This window comes from Perca flavescens, chromosome 11, assembly GCF_004354835.1.
Source record: "Perca flavescens isolate YP-PL-M2 chromosome 11, PFLA_1.0, whole genome shotgun sequence".
Taxonomy (NCBI): domain Eukaryota; kingdom Metazoa; phylum Chordata; class Actinopteri; order Perciformes; family Percidae; genus Perca; species Perca flavescens.
Window position 1 is genome coordinate 13,795,964 of NC_041341.1, and position 20,810 is coordinate 13,816,773.

General features: G+C 36.3%; 1 protein-coding gene across 4 annotated transcripts in view; it reads right to left on the reverse strand.

Annotated features, from left to right (window-relative positions):
- Nucleotides 1-13,038: 13,038 nt before the first annotated feature.
- Nucleotides 13,039-20,810, reverse strand: part of plekhm3 (pleckstrin homology domain containing, family M, member 3) — a 47,548-nt gene continuing 39,776 nt past the window's right edge. For all 4 annotated transcript variants that reach the window (XM_028591102.1, XM_028591103.1, XM_028591106.1 and 1 more), the window contains exons 7-8: nucleotides 19,798-19,955; nucleotides 13,039-13,725 (exon numbers count right to left, since the gene is read on the reverse strand). In XM_028591102.1, coding sequence (XP_028446903.1) covers nucleotides 13,563-13,725; nucleotides 19,798-19,955 — 321 coding nt within the window. In that variant the 3' untranslated portion in view covers nucleotides 13,039-13,562. The remainder of the gene's footprint in view (nucleotides 13,726-19,797; nucleotides 19,956-20,810) is intronic.

Below are 20,810 nucleotides of genomic sequence, written 5' to 3' on the forward strand. Positions count from 1 at the left end.
TGTTAATGCAACACAAATAAAATAATAGCCCATGCAGGTTTTGAGATATTTTATTTACTACACTAACATATGTGAATGATCTGATTAATTAAAACACTGTAATTCAGCTCAACTTCTGATCTCCAGTATGATCTGACAAATGTAGTCCTAATCTCGATTTGTCATTTCTAAACATATGCTTCATGTAGAATCCACACAGGTTGAAACCATTTAAATGAGAACTTCCTGACTTGATTCTTTCCTCTTTATTTTGCAGCTCAGTGAAGCCTGATGTCGAAAAGCCACTTTTGACACAGACCATATTGTTATCGTCTGCCACCGACAGCACCTGAACGCATCAGTGAGTTGTATTTATGACTTCCTGCATTAGGAGGTATAAGAGTTTACCACAAGAGCTTGAAGGTATCAGATGATAGATGAGGTCTCTCCACCCACTGGCAGCCTGACCAAACGACCACACACACACACACACACACACACACACACACACACACACACACACACACACACACACACACACACACACACACACACACACACAAACACAAACACAAACAACAATAATTGTTACAGGTATATTCTGTGGCATTTGAGAGTCACATTTTCAATTCACATTATTGGTAGCATCTACAGCAATTCATCCTGTTTTTCCTATTCTCTCTTTTCTTTTTGCATTCTGTTTTTCACAGTCTTGGTTCATTTCTTATTTCCTGAATATTCTTTGCTCATTGCTTGTTTCCATTGCTCTAATTTTGTCGTCCAATATATTCATTTTACCTAATTTGATTGTTTCAAACAGTCAATTCTGTTTACAGTCCTTCTGTTTTCTTCAGTCTTATTGTTCATGTGTTCCCACAAGGACCAATTTAGAGTTGTATCTTTAAATTGGTCCTTTCAATATAATGATACATGCGCAGCTGTATGCATAGAGGAATATTAATATGTAGTTTGTTCACATACACTGTCCCTGACTTCTGACAGACTTCTAGTCTCAGTTTGTCATTTCCTGTTAGCTCTACTTACATCAAAGACCACAACAGAGACATGATGGACAGACACATTTAATAGGCTAAAACACATACAACAGACATAAAACCATGCACAGGCTAAATGCTTATGCTTATCCAGTTATTTACAGCCTACATGTTGCATTTTTAAACAATTTATTTGTTGGCGAGGTAAAGAGGACACCAGTTCTTCCTCGTCTTCTTCTTCCTCTGTCATCAAACGGCTGATTGGTAACGCCTACATAAATGATAACAGAGTCACTAAACAGAAGAGAAAATTAAAAATGTTATTCCCTTTTGGTATTATAGTATTGTTTAAAACCTGTATGTTAACATGATTTGTAAATCAATCTTTTTAGTTTTTCTACTCATTTAAAACTTAAATTATTAGGCTTAATCTGTTTTCAATGTATCTATTTTTTGTATTGTTTTAGCTCAAAGTCATTTTGAAATTAAGTCTGTTATTTGCTGAATTATTACATACACAATTATTACATTTTCAAAACTTTCTTAGGCTTTCTAAGTTATTTTAAAGCTAGTGTCATTTCAAAGCTGATAAACAACAACAGTAATTGTTCTCTGCGTTGTAAGCATCTGTACTGTCAGACAGGCAGCTGGTTTCTCATCACTTGGTTATTTACTGTATGTAGTGATTGTCTTTCTGAAATCCATACATGGTATCTATATGTATGTATGTTATACAGTGTATACAAGAAAGGTATACGTGAAACGTGAAGTGGCTATATTCAAATCAACAGACAGCAGTGTAATGACGTGAGGCGGTGAAGTCACACATCAGCAGTGTGAGTAAAACCTGTTTTAATGGTTAAACCTTCAAACTTTTTTTTTATAAAAGCTTATTTGGATTTTCACAAAGTTTGAGGAAACACTGAGTAAAAAGTATGTGTTGACACTCTTCATCAAGACAGTTTCATACGATCAAATAAATAGTGTTTCAAAATGTTTGATACTTGCTGTGCCAATACCTTCAGTTTCAGTAGCAATACCAAAACAATTACTTACACATGCATTATTAAACTCTTTTTTCGTCTAAAACAGACAAAGGTTTTCATTTGAATCAGGAACTATTTGATCGGATATGTAAACGATCTAAAACTTACTAAAGTACTCGACAGTTGATACTTGGAGTTACAGATCCGTTTCCATACCAGAAAAAGTATAGAGGTTCAATACTCGTTCCTATTCACACCATTTGTGTGTGTGTGTGTGTGTGTGTGGGGGGGGGACTAAGTGAGTAAACATTGCCAGCATTGGATTGATGTCTAAATACAACTTAATCAAAATAATTGGAAAAATCTGTGGTGCTCAATATCAGACCATATTTTTTTTAAACCTTTATTTATCCAGGTAAACTGTTTGAGAACAACTTCTCATTTACAAACATGACTCTGTCCTCTTTCCACACACACACACACACACACACACACACACACACACACACACACACACACACACACCCCACATCGGACAAAGGTCACAATGCTCTCTGGGGGACAAAGGTCTTAAAGGGTGTGTGTGTGTAACATTTTTCTCAGTCTGATTTACCTTCACTCAGGTTACTTTGACAAATGAAAGCAAACAACGAGGAGTTCACGTGTAAAGGCTGGACGGCATCAATCTCGTGTAAACACACTCACACATACATATGTGATTACTTGTGGTGATTTCCCAAGCTTTAAGTGGGAACACAAGGAGACCTGCATCACTTACTGATCAGGTAACCACGAGATACACACATTTGTACTTCTATACCTGTTGACATAATGAATTATACCTTGTCTTTGTTACCTTAACTTACCAATGTGAATCCAAACGCTCAAACAGTCATTTGAAGAAGAATAGAACAACAGAAACACAGCTACTCGAAAATCCTCTCACAATCAAGGTCTAAAACTCAAACTGGTCCTCACAGCACACACACAACCTACTTTATTAATTTCATCAAAATTAGGTATTTATGATTAAATTGATTGAAGACAAAAATGCTAAACCAGATGTTTCTGGAGCTCTCGCCAGTTCGACAGATGTTTAAAGGACCTACCAGGAGTTTCTCAACCTTGGCATTAGGACTCAATTGATGTCAATGAGAAATCTTGCTCTTGAAAATAAAACTACAGATTCAATGTGATCAAATTAATGTCAAACTAGAAAACTTACTTGAGTCACTTAGAGAATTTTGGGAGCTAAAAAGGGACCAGAGAAGGTTGAGAAACCCTGATTTCAAAGAGTTCAGCATTGCACTCACAACACCTTTTTTATTAAGATTATTTTTTCAGCCATTTTTTTCCCATAGGACAGATGAAGACATGAAAGGGGAGAGAGACAGGGAATGACATGCAGCAAAGTGCCGCAGGTCGGACTCAAACCCGCAGCCGCCGCGTCGAGGAGTAAACCTCTATATATGTGCTCCTGCTCTACCAACTGAGCTAACCCAGACGCTTTCTGTTTGTTTTTTAGGAATTAAAATCGATGCAGCAGAACCAGATAGATCGTTATAATTTCACCTTTGTCAAAACCTGCTGCCTACATTACCCACAATGCAACTCGACCAAAGTCAGCTGGATCGGAGATTTGACTGTGGTATGCTAGTAGCTGCCTGAAGCACTCACTTCTTTCTAACTCCACACCTCCAGATTTGTTTAACTTTCAAACTTGTAGTCTTCAGACTCAGCCGTCTCAGACTCAAGTGACATCACTTGAGGCAATTTATCAAAACAAAAGACTTTACACATTTTTCACACATGCTGTAGTAAACCCACCTCAACACTTGTAAGACCCACTTTGATGTGTAAAATTGGCAGAGTTCCTCTTTAAGGTTTTCTTCAGATGAATTACAAATGTATTAAAAATGTATTCATGTGAAATATTTTTTGTAGTCCATGTTTATTTACTCAAAACAGGCAATTCACAGACCATGCAAACATTAGCTGTTAGCTTCCTAGCATTTCTCTTTTCTTCTCTCTGTCATAAATTAAGTCAATCAGCTTTGGGTTTTTGCAATTTTTGAATCATTTCTAACTCTCGTTGTCTTGCCTCCTCATCTTATGTTTTATTTGATACTGTAGTTCAGAGATCTTCAACAGGGGGTCCAGGACCCCTAGGGGGGTCCTCAGAGTTACTGCAGGGGGGCCACCAAATGTTTTGAAAGTGTTTTTTGAAAATTTCATGAATGAAAACATGAATCCTACATATTATTAGCAAATATAATGATAGGCGTAACTGGCCTATAGGTAAGGTAATCACTAACATAGCCATCCACAGATACAGTTCATCCCAAATTATTCACAGTGCCATATGTATGTTTAACACTAAAACATGATTTATATAATCATGCCAACAATTATTATTTTAATAGCACTTAAAAGGTATCTATAAAAGCTTTAGGCTGCCCTCCATGTAATTGTAGGTCCAGTTTTATATGCAACTAATTTTAAACAATTTGTAGTTGGGGGTCCCTGATCTGTATCTCTTCCAGTTAACGTTGAAGACCCCTGCTGTAGTTGACAGAGAGGATGGTCAGACAAATCTGTGTCCACACGTTTCTTTCCGTTGACTTGATTGTAATCGTTCTGCCTCTAAACCTTCAGTCTGAACAAACCTTTCAGCTATTTACTTACAAATGATGCAGACTTGACTAAGCATACTGCAGACTGTGTGGCAGCCACTTTCATGTCAGCGCTGCATGAAAAATCAACATGCAGAGACTTGGAGCTTGTTTGAGTGAGGTGATCCTCCACAGTGAACAGACATCACATCTTTTGTTTGTCTCACACTTTAATTGTCAGAGTTACTGTTGTGTCAGACCTTTTACATCAATCTGTATTGACATCCGGCTGCATTAAGTTGATTTTAATGTGATGGTGAAATGTATAGAAACCAACTGCTGCCTGGAAGGGAGGAAAAACAATTTAAAATGTAAAATAAAAAAAACATAGATACAACTTCTAGAAGATCTTTGTAGCTATAAGAAGGTGAACTAACTATGGCCCTGAACCAATGGGGTAACGGTAAAACAAGGTGAGTATCTGCCCCTGTAGTTTGACAAGTTTCTATGGAAGTTTTGACGCTTTTTTACAGTAACTCTGTTTCCGTTGGAATCCATTGAAACTTCTGTGAATCCAAGCTGACTAAAGCTGAGAGAGCAAGGTCCAAACTGTTCGGAGCCATCTTTCAAGCCAACAAGGGGTCTGCGTGAATTTTGGCACCTGCTTTTGATTTTGTTTTAGTCTTTTGACGAAAATGCAAATTAGTTGTAGTTTAATTTTAGTCCTTAGAGTTTTGTTTTAATCTAATGTATGTATGTATAATGTATATTTAGTTTTAACAGTGAAATGGTATGTGAAACACTACATGTTTAATCAGCACAAAAACTAAACTACTGTCAGTTTCAGATATTCAGACGTTAGAGTTATCTGCTCTACTGTGGTTTTTATTTCTCCTCCCTGTTGGCTCATACAGGCGTCTATACACACACACACACACACACACACACACACACACACACACACACTCTCTCTGTTGATAACACTGTGACACATGTGTTAATTGTAATTGATTTAATCTCTCATGAATCATTTCACTGTTATCAGTTCTATCTGGATTTGAGTTTATTTCCTTTTCAAGAGAGGTGGAGCTAGAGTATATTGACATCAGTGATAAGTGAACTCAGTTCTAATGAGCTTTCTGTTGGCAGATTATCCTGTGAGCAGGGCCATAGAATCAGACATCATGCTTTGGGTAATATTTCTGTGAATGTGTGGGTTTAATGACATAAAGAAGAACTCACATTATATGATTACACATACTGTTTATATTTCTGAGGCTGATTCTGATATTTCTTGTACTAAACATCTTTAATTTGACTCTTAATAGTCAAAATCGAAATGCATTGAAATAACATTACATATGTGGCAGTGCAGAGAAAACGACAATTAGACCATGTAAGGAGAATATGATAGAGAACAGTTAAATGAACAACGAAAGTTAGGAATTTCTTAAATACTCAGAAAATTGGACAGAGTTTGGTTGGCAGGTAGTCAAACTTGTTTTTAGGTTGTTGTGGTTCTTCTGGGGAGGGGAGGGGGGATTCATGACCTCAATGTTTTTTTAAAGTCCTGGATATGACCCTGCTTAAGAACTTAAAAAAAATAAAAAATAATTACTCTTGGTTTTTGCTTCAATGATTCTCTGTTTGTAATGAGTGAAAGCCTGGTAAGGAAGTTGTTTTATGCTTAATTGCAAATCCATTTTAATAAGGATTTGAGTAGGATAAAAACAGTGGATCTACCCTTTAACATTGACAAAAGCACACAGACAATCTGCTCTACTCAAACCTGCTGAAAGCTTTGACGTGGCCCAACGAGCCTCTGAACAACCGGGTCACTGGGAACACTGGGGCCCTGCCAGCTTTTGTGTAGCAGCTCGCTAAATGTCAGGGGGGGGGCTGTGTGTGTGTGTGGTGTGTGCGTGCCATACACCCTCCTCTCATGTTGGGAGAGCAGAGGCCCAGTCCTTCAATCCCCCTGTGACCGTTGTCTACCTCCCCCCCTCCTGCTCTCTTTTTCTTTCCTCCGTCCTCTTTTTCTCCTTAAACTGTCTTTTGTTTTCATTTTCGTTGGCATTTCTGCTCCGTCGTTGTTCGGGCCCTAAATGAGTCTTGACTGGTCCGCGGGCCATTGGAGAAGCACAAAGGACTTCGTTCTACTCGTTACAGTTGATCCTTTGTAGGCGTCCCACAATGCACTAATTGGCGATGACAATTAAGCGTGGTCGACACTCAGCTTCAATTTGCCCGCTGCTCGACATACATCACGGGCAAATGATTCAGCCTCCGCTCTCTCAGACAATATGCATATTCACTCCGGCAGGTTTACATGCACCTTTTATTCACATGAATCTGTTTTTTCTTTCAGCTCAGTTAGAGGCTGAGCTCATAACCTGACAGCCAGCCGCAAACTGACACGTTATTGTTTGTCATCTCAGCAAAGTTTGACCCCTTGGAACAAGTAGTTGACCAAACAGTCACACCACAAGGTCCATTTAGTGGCTTTTTTTTGGAGCTTTGAATCATATCATACAATCTTTCTCAGCAGAAATGAAATTGTAGTGTTATCGAAATATTTCCATTTGAATTTTAGTGTTGGCATGCTAGCAGCTCTGTGAGGCTGTACTAGGGCAGAGCGGTGCTTTGAGCTAAATGCTGATGTTATTCTAACATACTGATGTTTAGCAAATGTTTAGCAGGTATAATGTTTACCGTATTCTGATTTGATTGTGTTAGCGTGCTAACATAACTAGCACTAAACACAAATACAGCTGAGGCCTATTGAGAATGTCATTAGATCATTGGTCCCAGTGTTGGACAAATTGAGATTTTGACTTGACGATGCCACTAGATGTAAAGTCAAAGGATCACCAAAGTGATAACAATTCATCCTGAGGACGACATTACCATCTGTGTGTACCAAAACCATAAATGTCGCCTTCATGGTGGCACCAAAAATTAGGATTAGGATTATTTAGGATTCATCCTCTGGCGACAATGATATTTCATTTCACTGACCTTAAAAAACCTTTAAAGTCCAACAAAGTTAACTTTAAGTCCAGCGAATGAAGCCATGCACAAATACTACGGTGTGTATTTAGCTTAATAACTATTTAGCTAAAACATACCTGCACAAAGAAATATAAATTGAAGGAAGTCAAACCTCACCCAGCCAAACAATATGAACATTTCTCCACACAGGATTTAAACACTTTCAGTATTACGAAGTTTTTCCTTTATTGGCATCAGTGGCTAGCAGATAAATTTAAACAAAATCACACAGGAGGAATAAATCAGAAAATCAACTCCCTGTATTTGCATAAGAAATTTGGCTGCAATGAAAAGAACCAATGGTAAAAACAAACAATAACTTAAAAATAGAGAATTTCCAGTCCAGTTACTCTGCTTAAATACTGTACAATATAATCTTCTCCAAACTCGTCAAGTAAAACATACTGTGATGATCGTAATGTGCCTGCAACATCAACATTTCCAGTCATGTGACAACCTGTAAATACAGTTTTCAATGTACTCATTGTTTTGTCAAAACTGCAGTGAAAAGATAACCGAGCTTAGCAGCTAAACATGATTCATAACAGGTTGTCAAACGTTCATAGTTATGATCCAAATTCAGATGGAAATGAAAAAAATGAAGGATGGTTTAAAGAACATACTGCATAAAACAAGCCAAAATATAAAGTTTGAAAGTGATCAGATGCACAGGTCTAGAAGTCAGCTACTGAAGCTACGTAGAGGCAGACTACAGAGCCCAGCAGGTATTGGGGCTCATTTGTGCAAACAAATTAGTAAATCATGCTCTCGCATTATTCCGTAGCAACAGAAACTATTCATCCCAAACAGTTTGGAACAGTATGTTGTGGTTCGGTGTGCGACTTTCTTCTTTTTGGTATGCTCTGCAAATCAAATAATTATTCACAAATTAGCCTTACAAACTCTAATTAGGACTACATCTTATTATGTGCTTAACATATATCGTAATGAGCAAATTCAACCCAGAAAACCTCAGCAACATTGCACGAAACAAGTTTTAAACATTCTAAAAGTTGATCTAACGCACTTCGTTTGGAGGTAAAACTGAATATACAGATATACAGATTTGAATTGAACCTGAACAATATTTAACATCCGTTAAACATATTTCACATAAGGGTATTAAAAATCTTTAAAGTGCTCATATTATGCTCATTTTCAGGTTCATACTTGTATTTAGAGGTTATATCAGAATAGGTTTACATGGTTAGATTTTCAAAAAACACCATATTTTTGTTGTACTGCACATTGCTGCAGCTCCTCTTTTCACCCTGTGTGTTGAGCTCTCTGTTTTAGCTACAGAGTGAGACATCTCACTTCTGTTCCATCTTTGTTGGGAGTCACACATGCGCAGTACCTAGGTAGGGACTGCTAGCAATTAAGAAGCAGAGTATGAGGGCGTGCCACACTAGCAGCTAGGCGAACATTATAACGTGGGTTACAAAGTGACGCACGTTTGTCTCTGAAGTAAAGGCTGGACTACAATAGAGCTGTTTGGAGCAGTTTGTGAACAGTGTTTTCTGTTGGAGATGGTAAGAGACTTTGGGCTTTTTCACTTTGTACACCTATAACATGCACAATAACAATAAGGGGAAAAGCCAAAAAGCATAATATCAGCACTTTAATCAATTTAAACACATTAGTATTCTGGGATAGGAATACTGCTACCTGAAATTGGATACTTTGACAGGACCCATCTTGTTGGGGCTGGTTTGTTGCGCTGGGCCAGGCTGAGGTTTGATTATTTTGAGTATGCTTCAATGTGTGTCATGTTTTGCAAGTAGATATGCAATACCCCGTCTAGCAAACCGCTAACATAATGGATGACACAAAGATGAACTATAGATTTGTAATTTAGCAGTACCAGTTTTAGGCGTGTGCAGAACTCTAATCTGTGTGCACAAATCAAAAAAAGTAAAGATCCTTGAAACCTGCCGGGCTCACAGCAGCCGGATACAAAATTAAATAAAACGTCACACTGTCAAAAATATATAAAAAAAAATACTTCAAAGGTTTTACAACCCTTTTATCAGTTATTTATGCAGCAGGCACAAGCAACAATAACTTAAACATTTCATTTTGAATATCACCTGTATGAAAAACTAAATAAAAACAAAAGAAATGTATTCAACTGACACATCAGGGCACTTTTGCTGCCATATTTTAAACTACACTGGGTTATTTAGTTTTAGTCTACAGTATCCTACATGCTTCATAAACATGAATAACTGTCAGTCTGATCACAAAAATACATATTCACGGATAAACCCACTGCTGATTGTGGCAGCTTATTCGCACATAAATTCCCTTCAAAGTTAACATGTTTTTATGGCTCAAACAAGTTGGAAAAACAGGATAAAGACAGATGGGGAAAGAATTAACACTGAAATAAACGATACAATGAGTTCGGCCGCACAGAGAAGAAATGGCAGCTGTGTTTCCATCCAAATTATTACAAAGTCTGGCAACTTTAAAGCTGCAGGCCATGACTTTGCAACCCGTTCTCACTCCGAACTCGTAAAATACGGATGTTTGGACAGTGGCTGTCAGCGTCTGAAGCTACGAAAAAAAAGCGCCCTTCAGCGTGTTTGTATAACGTACCGGGGAGAGCTGCAGCTACAGGGGTTTGAAGATGACGTAAAACTAAGAGCGACTACGGTAGCGAGTAGTATGTAAGGCCGAAATTCCGCGTAGGGAGATTGGTTGGGGTGGTGGATGGGTCAAACACAGGACTTTCACCCAGGAGACCGGGGTTTGTGTCCCGCGGGAGGAACCGCCCTGTTCCTCCCGCGTGTCACGGAAACGTAAGCCCATCCACGAGCTTTTCCTTAACATAACTGCGTCAAAAGGGACGCCAATAGTCCCGACCAAGCGCGTTTAGATAAAGTGCGTTATATGACGCTAAAGAAGACTTTTAGCGCCAATAACAACGACAAAGGCACCTGACCAAGCGTCCGTATTTTACGAGATGGGAGTAACAATCTGTTGGACTTTGTCATGGATATTTAGAAACTTCCAACTGTTAGCTGGAAGCAAACTTAGCGATTTCCGGACTGTGTAACAAAATCAGGGAGTGCAGCTTTAAAAGATCAATGAAGGCAGCATTTAGTTTCTTTCCCATAAGGTTTTTTTTTTAATTTCTGATTAGAACACTGTGTTGTGTAGGAAAAATAAACTAAATAAAGAAATAAATCTAACTGTAAATAATTACTTTGTTGGATTAGACTCATCAATAATTTGAGATTCACTATAAACTTTAAACAAAATGAATTGTGACTTTATAAAATCTTGAAAATATGTTGATTTTTATGTTGACGATGGAAACACAGCTGGTGCTGCAGTTTGAAGAAAACCTAAACGTAAAGTGTTTCCAGACCTTTACACATGGAAAAGCAGTGGGTTATAAAGGCCATCTAGGTTGCATAGAGATACTAAAAGCTAAAGCTGCTATCATGTTTGATAGATTCTGCAGGAATAAAGCACAACAGGAAGTAGAATCACAGAGGAAAAATTCAACAATTAAAGTATATTTTACAGTGTATTATTGCCTGTTATTTTACAGTTAGATTGATGGAGGGCGGAAAACATGCGCAGCATCTTTTTAAATTTAAGTCTGTTTACATTAAAACACTGATTTAGAATGAGTATTAAAAGGCATCTTTTATTCCTCATCATCTACATGTTAAATAAAGTTTAAAGAAAAGGAGAATGAGATCTGATAAAAGATGGATTTCTATAGTTTAATCAATGCAATCGTTTTTAACTTTTATAATTATTGGGTAAAACATCCCAATCTAAAGGCTCCAGTTACATCCCAAGTGAACCCAAAATGTAATCAAATACTCGCGTATGACTGTAAAATGTTTGGATTTAGTCAGTTACAATGGTGACAAGTTGTCACCGTTTGAATGAAAATTATTAAAACATCCACAGAAACTTATGAAACTTTCTCTGCAGCACAATCCACTTTTCTGCGGTCAATCCCTACATTTCAAACACATATTTTCTGCAAAATACACTTGAAATTTTGTAGAGCTTGTAGGTCTGGAATAATGACCAGTAAATAACTTTATTGGGGCTATAACTCACAATTATTTTCATAATCGATAAATCTCTTGGTCTCTGAAACTTCAGAAAATAGTAAACAAAATGCCCAACAGTCCAACACCAAAATATATTCAGTTTATTGTAATTTAAGACAAAGAAAATTTCATTCAAAATATTTTTCATCATCTCTCGAGTACCTTAATTAACATGCTAGTCTCCTGGAGCTCAAACCAAAACAGGAAATGGCATTATTGGATTTGTGACTTTCAAAGAAGTGTATTTAGCAATATTACGGCAAAATGGCCATTGTGTGCTTGGTGAGCATACAGACAGCCAGTGATATTGTGGATTGTGCTGCAGCTGTGGTTTGAGAAGTTTTGATTGATGTTCTGAAAACTGATTAAAGGACAGGTTCACATTTTTTCAAGTCAGTCTTAAAACAATCCTCACATACCCTCATGTACATTGAAAAGGTTTTTGCATGCTCTAATCATTCCTTTTGTCCATACTGGCCATTTAAAGATCCATTACTACTTAGTAATGGGGGACAAAATCCACAGTCCTCGTCTGTTTAAAAGTATATTTCAAAGTCCATTTAAATTATACATGAGGTATGGCAGGGCGATATGGAGAAAATCAAATATCACAATATTTTTGACCAAATACCATGATATCGATACCGCAACGATATTGTAGTGTTTGACTATTGGTGCTTTCACAAAATATTTACACAATGATCATCAGTAATGTGGATATAATGACTAAGTCGGTAAAGGCAAATAATAGAAATGTTACAACAGTATGGTAAGTTCAGAAAATGTCATAACTTTACTGTAATGCAGCCTTTAAAACCAGGAAAAGACAACACTTGCATCATATTACGATAACCAAAATCTAAGACGATATCTAGTCTCATATCATGATATCGATATTTTGACCAGCTCTAATATGAGGCTTCAGCCATTGTATACAAATCAAAAGAAGAACTTCCAAAGTTGCAGCCTTTTTTTTGTTTCGCCGCACAGTGATTCCTTGCTGAGCAGAGGGATAGTAAAACAAAGAAAAAAAAATTATACTTCACAGACTAAGACTGCTATAGCTTCACATTAACTTATATTGAAATCAATTTATGAAGGGATCTTTTTAATGGTCAGTATAAACAGGGAAGAATTATTACTGCCAGCGAACCTTTCATTGCTCATATTTTATTCCATTTTAACAAACATGAATCCAAGGTGACAACGGCTGCTTTTCTCTGTAAAGAAGGAAACTACAAACTTGTTACAGCCATCTCCCAACCCTACAGTGTGTCAAGGTTTCATGCTGAAACAGTTTTGGTAACAGTATCGCCTCAAAATGAGTGGGGGGTAGATTAGATTAGTTTTTAATCAATTGTTGAAATTGTTCATTAATTTTCTGTCCATTGACTAAATCGCTTCATCACTAGACTTGTGCTGTAAAACTTGTGTTAGAATAAACCACCAAAATGTTCCAACTATTACTTTGAATGTCTCCAGTTTATCAGCTGTGATTTAGAATATAAGTGAAAGTAGTGAGGTGGAAAATGGATGAAGATGGCGGAGGATGACCATGACGTGTGATGTTTGACTACAAAATACATGTTGGTCAGTCTGTAAAGCCTGGTGCAGCCATTTTCAGTTGGTCTTCTCCCTGCTCTTTACAGTAGGACAAAGGGACTTTAGCTCAGGTTTGTGTTAACAGGTACACACACGAGCCCCGAGCTCTGTCACAGAATTTTTCCTCTAGACGCACAAATCAGAAAAACAGGCACTTTGTCCAGTGTCATGGCAGCGCCCTAATTGTAACTGCTTGTGCGTGTGTGTGTCTGTGTGTGTGTGTGTGTGTGTGTGTGTGTGTGTGTGTTGTGTGTCTCAGGTGTTTTGGTACGGCAGGTGAAAGCATCCGGGGCTGTCGTCGTCCGGAGACCAGAAGGAGGACGGCCTCTTGTGGTGGAGCTCTCTGCGAACGCAGCGCGGACACGGCTGAGCTTTCTGTCGACACTCGGTGTGGAACACGGCACCACAACCGTCACACCTGCAAACACACACAGATCAACACACAGATCGGTCATCAAGCTATTATTTGTATGAGAAGACTATTGGCGTGGCACAATTCCATATTACTCCATGTTCATTTTCGTTCACAACTTTTTTTTATTAACAACTAAAACCTCTTGCAAGTAAGAAGTTGAAAGATTCTACTAAATCCCAAATACATTTCATGATATGGCATTTTTTAACGTTCGATGCCAAAACCTTTTAGAATACCGGTCATTTATTTCTACAATATCCATGCACATATAAAATAACAAACAACAAAAACTATTACGCAATGTATTACATTTTCCACGTGACACAATTCCCTACTATATCAGTGTTCATTTTGTTAACGAAGAAAGACACTTTTTCACAGCAAAAACTATACTAAAACCACTTACAAGTGAGAATGTTAAAAGATTTATTTGGGATTTTGCAGAATCTTGCAAGCATTAATTTCACCAACGAAAAACTATTATTTAATATTATTAAATATTTGAACAACCTTTTCTATGACAAAAACGAGACTAAAACTAAATAAAAGTTAACCTTTATATGTAAACTATGACACAATGGATTACAGTTTTCGTCAGCAAATTAAAACGTAATGATAATTTGAAAGACGAACGGATAGAAAATGATCAATTGAGCATGGTACCTTAGGCTGTTTACATTCAGTTCATTTCCTGCATCGTCAGTGTCTGAGTAATAACTAAGTCAACAAAGTCCAGCTTAGTTCCAGTAAGTCTTACAGTAGATACAGCTGTTATCAGTTAACAGTTCCTTCACAAGTCATAAAACACAACTCAACAAGAAAGGTGTGTATGTGTGTGAGTTATAGTACAGAAAGTGTGTCAGTGTTTCTTCTAGGAATTAGTCTTATCTCTCTGCTGTCTGTTACTCTGAGTTTCAGTGACAAGGACGAGGCTCTGGACTGTGTTAACTGCCCATGTCGTGAATGACCAGGATACTGGTTGGATACTTTTTTGCGATGCCAAAGTCAATCAACTTCAGCCAAGCATTCACTATGACAAAATTTGCTGGCTTCAAGTCACTGTGGACAATTGTTTATGGATGGTATTGACAGCCTCCAGGATGTTCTTATAGTATAGTATGTTTCACACACTCACACACTCACTCACACACACACACACACACGGAGATATCTCATGCCAACCAGTGTTACCAACAAGCAGCAGAGACCCAGAGCGAGCATTTGCTCACGTACACATTTCATCTCTTTGCTAAATTGGTGTCTATTGCTGCAGACTATGTTTTTATGTGTATTTCTGCCTGCTGGGGAGTGGAGTTTAGTTTATGCTACTCACAGCATTGAATAATGACATTTTCAAAATAAATAGCAACAGCTTTTTCCAGAAGGGTCAGTTGTTGAAAGTAACTGTACATGTAAAGTACATGTACTCAAGTACAGCACTTAAGTACAATTTTGAGGTAAATTTAATTAAAAAAATCGTAGTATAGTAGGTCATATCAAATGGTGTCATAATAAGCTGTGGCTAAGAGGTAGAGCGGGTTGATCCCCTGCTCCCCAGGCCGCATGTCAAAGTGTCGTTGAGCAAGACCCTTAACCCCAAATTGCTCCCCGAACGCTGTATGTGGCTGTCCAGTTCTCCTTATGCTTAGGATGGGTTAAATGCAGAAATGCAGAGATTACATTTCATTACATTGTATTGTACGATTGTATGTGACGAATAAATTAAGTTTCATCTTTCTTTCTTCTTCAAATATCATAAGAAGTCAAAGTATAGTATCCCATCAAAATGTCAAAAAAGTCATAGTAATGAATGTCATAAAAATGTCATAGTATGTTATAAAAACTCAGTATATTGTGTCTTAAAGTAAAAGAAGTCATAGTACAGTGTGTATAAAAAGTCATAGCATAGTAGGTCTAAAAAGTCATAGTATGTTGAAAAAATTCATGGTATATAGTATGTCTAAAAAGTCGTAGCATAGTATGTCGAAAAAAGTCATAGTATAGTATGTCGAAAAATTCATAAAAAGTCATAGCATAGTATGTAAAAAAGAAAAGTTGTATAAAGTCATAAAAAAGTCATAGTATAGCACATCAAAAAAATTATAAAAGTCATAGTATGTTGAAAAAAGTCATAGTATATATAGTATGTCAAAACATTCATAAAAAAGTCATAGTATATTATGTAAAAAAGAAAAGTTGTATAGTCATAAAAAAGTCATAGTATAGCACATCGAAAAATTTATAAAAGTCATAGTATGTCAAAAAAATAGTATAGTATAGAGAATGTCGAAAAAGTCATTGCATAGTATGTCAAAATAGTCATAAAAAGTCATTGTATAGCATGTCAAAAAAGTCATAGTATAGTATGTAAAAAGAAATCATAAAGAGTAATATTATAGTATGTCAAAAAATTCATAGAAAGTCATATTATAGAATGTCAGCAAGTCATAGAGTAGTATGTTGTAAAAAATTCATAGTATGTCCTAAACAGTCATATTATAGTTTTAATATAAAATAAGTATAATTTGTCGTAAAGTGGGATGGCAGTAGCTCAGTCTGTAGGGAGTATGGTTGGGAACCAGAGGGTTTAGTATAGTATGACATAGTACAGTAAAAAAAAGTCAAAGTATAGTATGTCTAATAAGTCACAAAAATGACTAGTATGGTATGTCAAAAAAGTTACAGTATACTTTTTCATGAATAATATAAAAGTCATAGTTTACTATGTTGTAAAATTTTTTCAAAAAATAGTATAGTATGTTATAAAAAATGTGAAAAAAATCATAGTATAGTATGTCGTAAAAAATGTAAAAAAGTTATTGTATAGTATGTCGTGAAAATGTCAAAAAAGTCATACTATAGTATGTGTTAAAAATTCATAAAAATGTCATAATATAGTATATCATAAAAATGTGAAAAAAGTCATAGTATACACTACCGGTCAAAAGTTTGGGGTCACTTAGAAATTTCCATTCCACTCCATTCCAGACACAATACCTGCTGAGATCAGTTGCATTGTTTTTTTTAATCAGAACAGCAGTTTTCAGATTACATTATGTGCTTACATAATTGCTAAATGGTTCTCAACTGTTGTAGAAAGAAGTGGCTGAAGAAATGCTTGAAATCCATGTTTTTTGGTCTAAACATCTTACCCAAATTAAAAGTAGTACAGCTCCCATATACTTTGACACTCAGGGGTGTGCCTGATATCATTGGAAAGGAAACATTCTCAAGTTTTTGTTACAAGTGTCAGGGTGATTCTAGGCCTTACTGACACAGAGTTACAGAGGCTAGAATGGAGGTGTTTTATTTCCGTCCAAGTCATACATCTGTAAAGTGATTAGAATACACTGCTGTAAACACATTTGACAGGTGACAGATGCCACAGGGCATTAGCCACGTCTCAGCTTACTACAGAAACAATCCAGACACCAAAAGACTCAAAAAATGGATTTTATATGATTTCTTTCTACAGATATGTCTGTGCGTTTTTTTATTTCCATTTGAAAAGTGCAAAGAAAAAAGCCCAAAAACTACAAAATACAACAATTCTCAAATACACAAACACACCCACATCAATCACCTTTCCAATGATATCAGGCACACCCCTGAGTGTCAAAGTATATGGGAGCTGTACCACTTTTAATTTGGGTATGACGTTTAGACCAAAAAGCATGAATTTCAAGTGTTTCTTCAGCCACTTCTTTCTACAACAGTCAAGAACCCTTTTGCAATTATGTAAGCACATAATGTAATCTGAAAACTGCTGTTCTGATTAAAAAAACAATGCAACTGATCTCAGCAGGTATTGTGTCTGGAATGGAGTGGAATGGAAATTTCTAAGTGACCCCAAACTTTTGACCGGTAGTGTATAGTATGTCGTAAAAAATGTCAAAAAGTCATCGTATAGTATGTCAAAAAAGTCAAAAAAGCCTATTAGTTTTTCATGAAAAAACAAAACAAAAAACGTTATAGTATAGTATGTGGTATGTCATAAAAAATGTGAAAGAAGTCATAGTGTAGTGTGTGGTAAAAAATATCATGAAATAGTCATGGTATAGTATGTCATAAAAATGTGAAAAAAAGTCATAGTATAGTTTAGGGGTGGCCAACCAGTTCAGCATAAAGAGCCACAAAAAAACACACACCATAGCAAAAAGCCACACAACACATGCACGTCCACATTACAACAGCAACAGGGTTTTTTTTCTTACTTAGATTGACTCAGTGGGAAACCTGACAGTCTTTGTTATCCACAATCCTATTTAGGTCTGGTTGTACTCTGTTGTGGCCACTCGAAGCGACTCTTTCACTCACTTGTCACTAGAGGGGCTTTCAAACAATCTGATTCAGCAGAGAAAGGGTTAATAAGGGAGGTGATCTTTCCTCAGGTTGCAGGATCTGTCCATAAAAAAACTCTGCTGCATTATTTTTTATTTTAAAATAATTGGCAAATGTATTGGCAGATACATTCAAATGCTTTTTTTTTTTTAACTTATCTGAAATGTTTCAAAAAGTAAATAAAAATCCACCAACACAGCCCCCAGCCACACAGTAAGAGCCTCAAAGGAGCAGGCAAAGAGCCGCATACGGCTCAAGAGCCACAGGTTCGCCACCCCTGGTATAGTGTGTCATAAAAATGTGAAAAAAAGTCATAGTATAGTGTGTCATGAAAGCAAGTATGTCTTGAAAAATGTCAAAAAAGTAGCTCAGTCTGTAGGGAGCCGGGGAATCGGAGGGTCACAGGTTCAAGTCCCCATACAGACAAAAAGTACAGTGGTGGAAAGTCATAGAATAGTATGTCGTACATTTTTTTTTTTAAATATTCATAGTACAGTATGTCTTAAAAAGTCATAAGAACATCATAATATAGTATGTCATAAAACAAATCATAGTATAGTATGTCATAAAAAGTAAAAAAAAAAAAAAAAATCATAGTATAGTATGTCATAAACAAGTCAAAAATGTCATAGTATTCCACGAAAATATGTCGTATAAAGTCATAGTATAGTATGTCATAAAAATTTAACAAAAATGTCATAGTACAGTATGTCAAAAAAGAAGTTATTCATTAAAAATATATAAAAATTCCACAGTATAGTATGTCATAATTTATTTTTTAAATGTCATAGTACCATATGCCATAAACATTTTCATAGTAAAATATGTCATAAAGATAAAAATGTCATAATGTCAAAGTTGTTTCCATGCAGTATCTGCAGGGCTAGATACCATTAGACGGAAATATAAAAATAACATATGCTTTTTTTTATAATTTGGATTAACTGATCCATCAGAATTGAAACAGCACTTTGATAAAGTCAGTAAAGACCAAAATGTATTCACTCTTTCATTCTCAACAGTGAAATTGGTCCTCACAAAGAACATGAGCAAACATTCAGGTAACAAGCATGTACAAACACATGCTCAACCTGAGGGTCTGGAACAGAAATAAATCTAGCTAGTAGCTCAGGCAGTCACATTACTACACTTTATGTCCTCTCCCCCCTGTGAGTTTTCTTGCTTCCAGAGAAATATGAAAAGTACATAATGTGTTTTTTAATACAGGTCCTTTTCCTTTAGGTTCTTGATACAATTCATCGCCCTCTGAAGAACCTCTCCGGAAGCTTCTGCAGAACAGGACTTTATTTTTATTTGTACTTATATGTTTTATTCTTTTATTATTTTAGCTGCTGCACTTTTTTATGTCTTAGATTCTAATTACGTGACTTGTACTTATTTGCATGAGCAGTGTTGGAGGGAGCCTAAAAATCTAAGAACTGAATTGCCAATGACTGCTTCACTGTAATTGTTGTTGTGAATGTGTTTGTGTCTAAATACAACATTAGTAGTGCTTTGTGGTGTTGATTTGACAACCTTACAAAGATCTCTGTAAGATCGAAACATTGCTCTGTTTAATTAAATTTACTTTTGTCTGACTTTTCCCACTAAATCAAGTCTTTTCATATCAAGTCAAATCTAAATCAATCAAATCTTATCAAAATTGATAATGTTTAGATTTCTTTGGCTAAGTAAATGTTCAAATGTTTAGAAAGGTTATCTGAGAATCTGTACCTCTTGGTGGCGTTCTCCTGGAAGGGGTAGATGACCTGTCTGTTGTGGCAGAGCTCACAGATGAAGCCTTTCTCTCGACACAAACTGCAGCTGAAAACGTGGGAGCTGGCAAACTTGATCACCTTGGACAAGAAGGGAGCCAGTTTTCCATCAACCACCTGGAAGGTGAGGAGAAGAGGAAGAACAAAAGACAGGACATCACCAACAGCAAACACTTACAAATGTACAAGCATTAGCTATCTTCTAAAACTCCACACGGCATTAGTGTGGATGAAATATGAGAAATTGATATTCCAAATCAAGGAATTTAGATTGAAGGCAATTTAAAAGCAAAGACCCTTCCTTTAACAGCAGTTTCTACCCCTGTTTGACATGATTTTCTGAGCACTGAAAAGATATAGCAGCAAAGGTATTCTCCTCCATCTTAAGTGTAACCAATAGAATTAGATAAAATGAATTGTTAACAAGCTAATTCAAGGTAGTAAAACATGCATGACTGGGTCAAAGTTCCAGTTACTGTTAGACAAAAGATCCGAATGGACATGGTGATTGGTGATATTCAGATAAATATAATACATTTGTATTTTAATCTAGAAAGATGGTAATTAAAAGAGACACTGCCACTGTCTGCTACTTTTAAACAATATGTTTTAATCTAATGTAATTTGGAATGATGGTACTTTGTTGTGAAATCTTTTTATTTTCGCATATTGCACATGTTCTAATGTTCTTTTTTTTTTTTTAAACTGTAAATATTTGCACATTCTTTAATCAACATTTTGTACATTGAAACCACTTCATTTTAAAGACTGTACAGCTCTTCATTTAAAAAAAATATATTTTAATTGTAAAATTGAATTTGACTTTTCTCTTTGTTTACTTCGTCCATTATGCACCAAAATAGCAAGGCAAATTCCTTGAATGTGAAAACCTATTTAAAAATGAACGGTTTCTGATTCTGATTCCTCTGAATTGAAGCAAAGAAATAGGTCGGTGCTACCTAAGAAATGTTT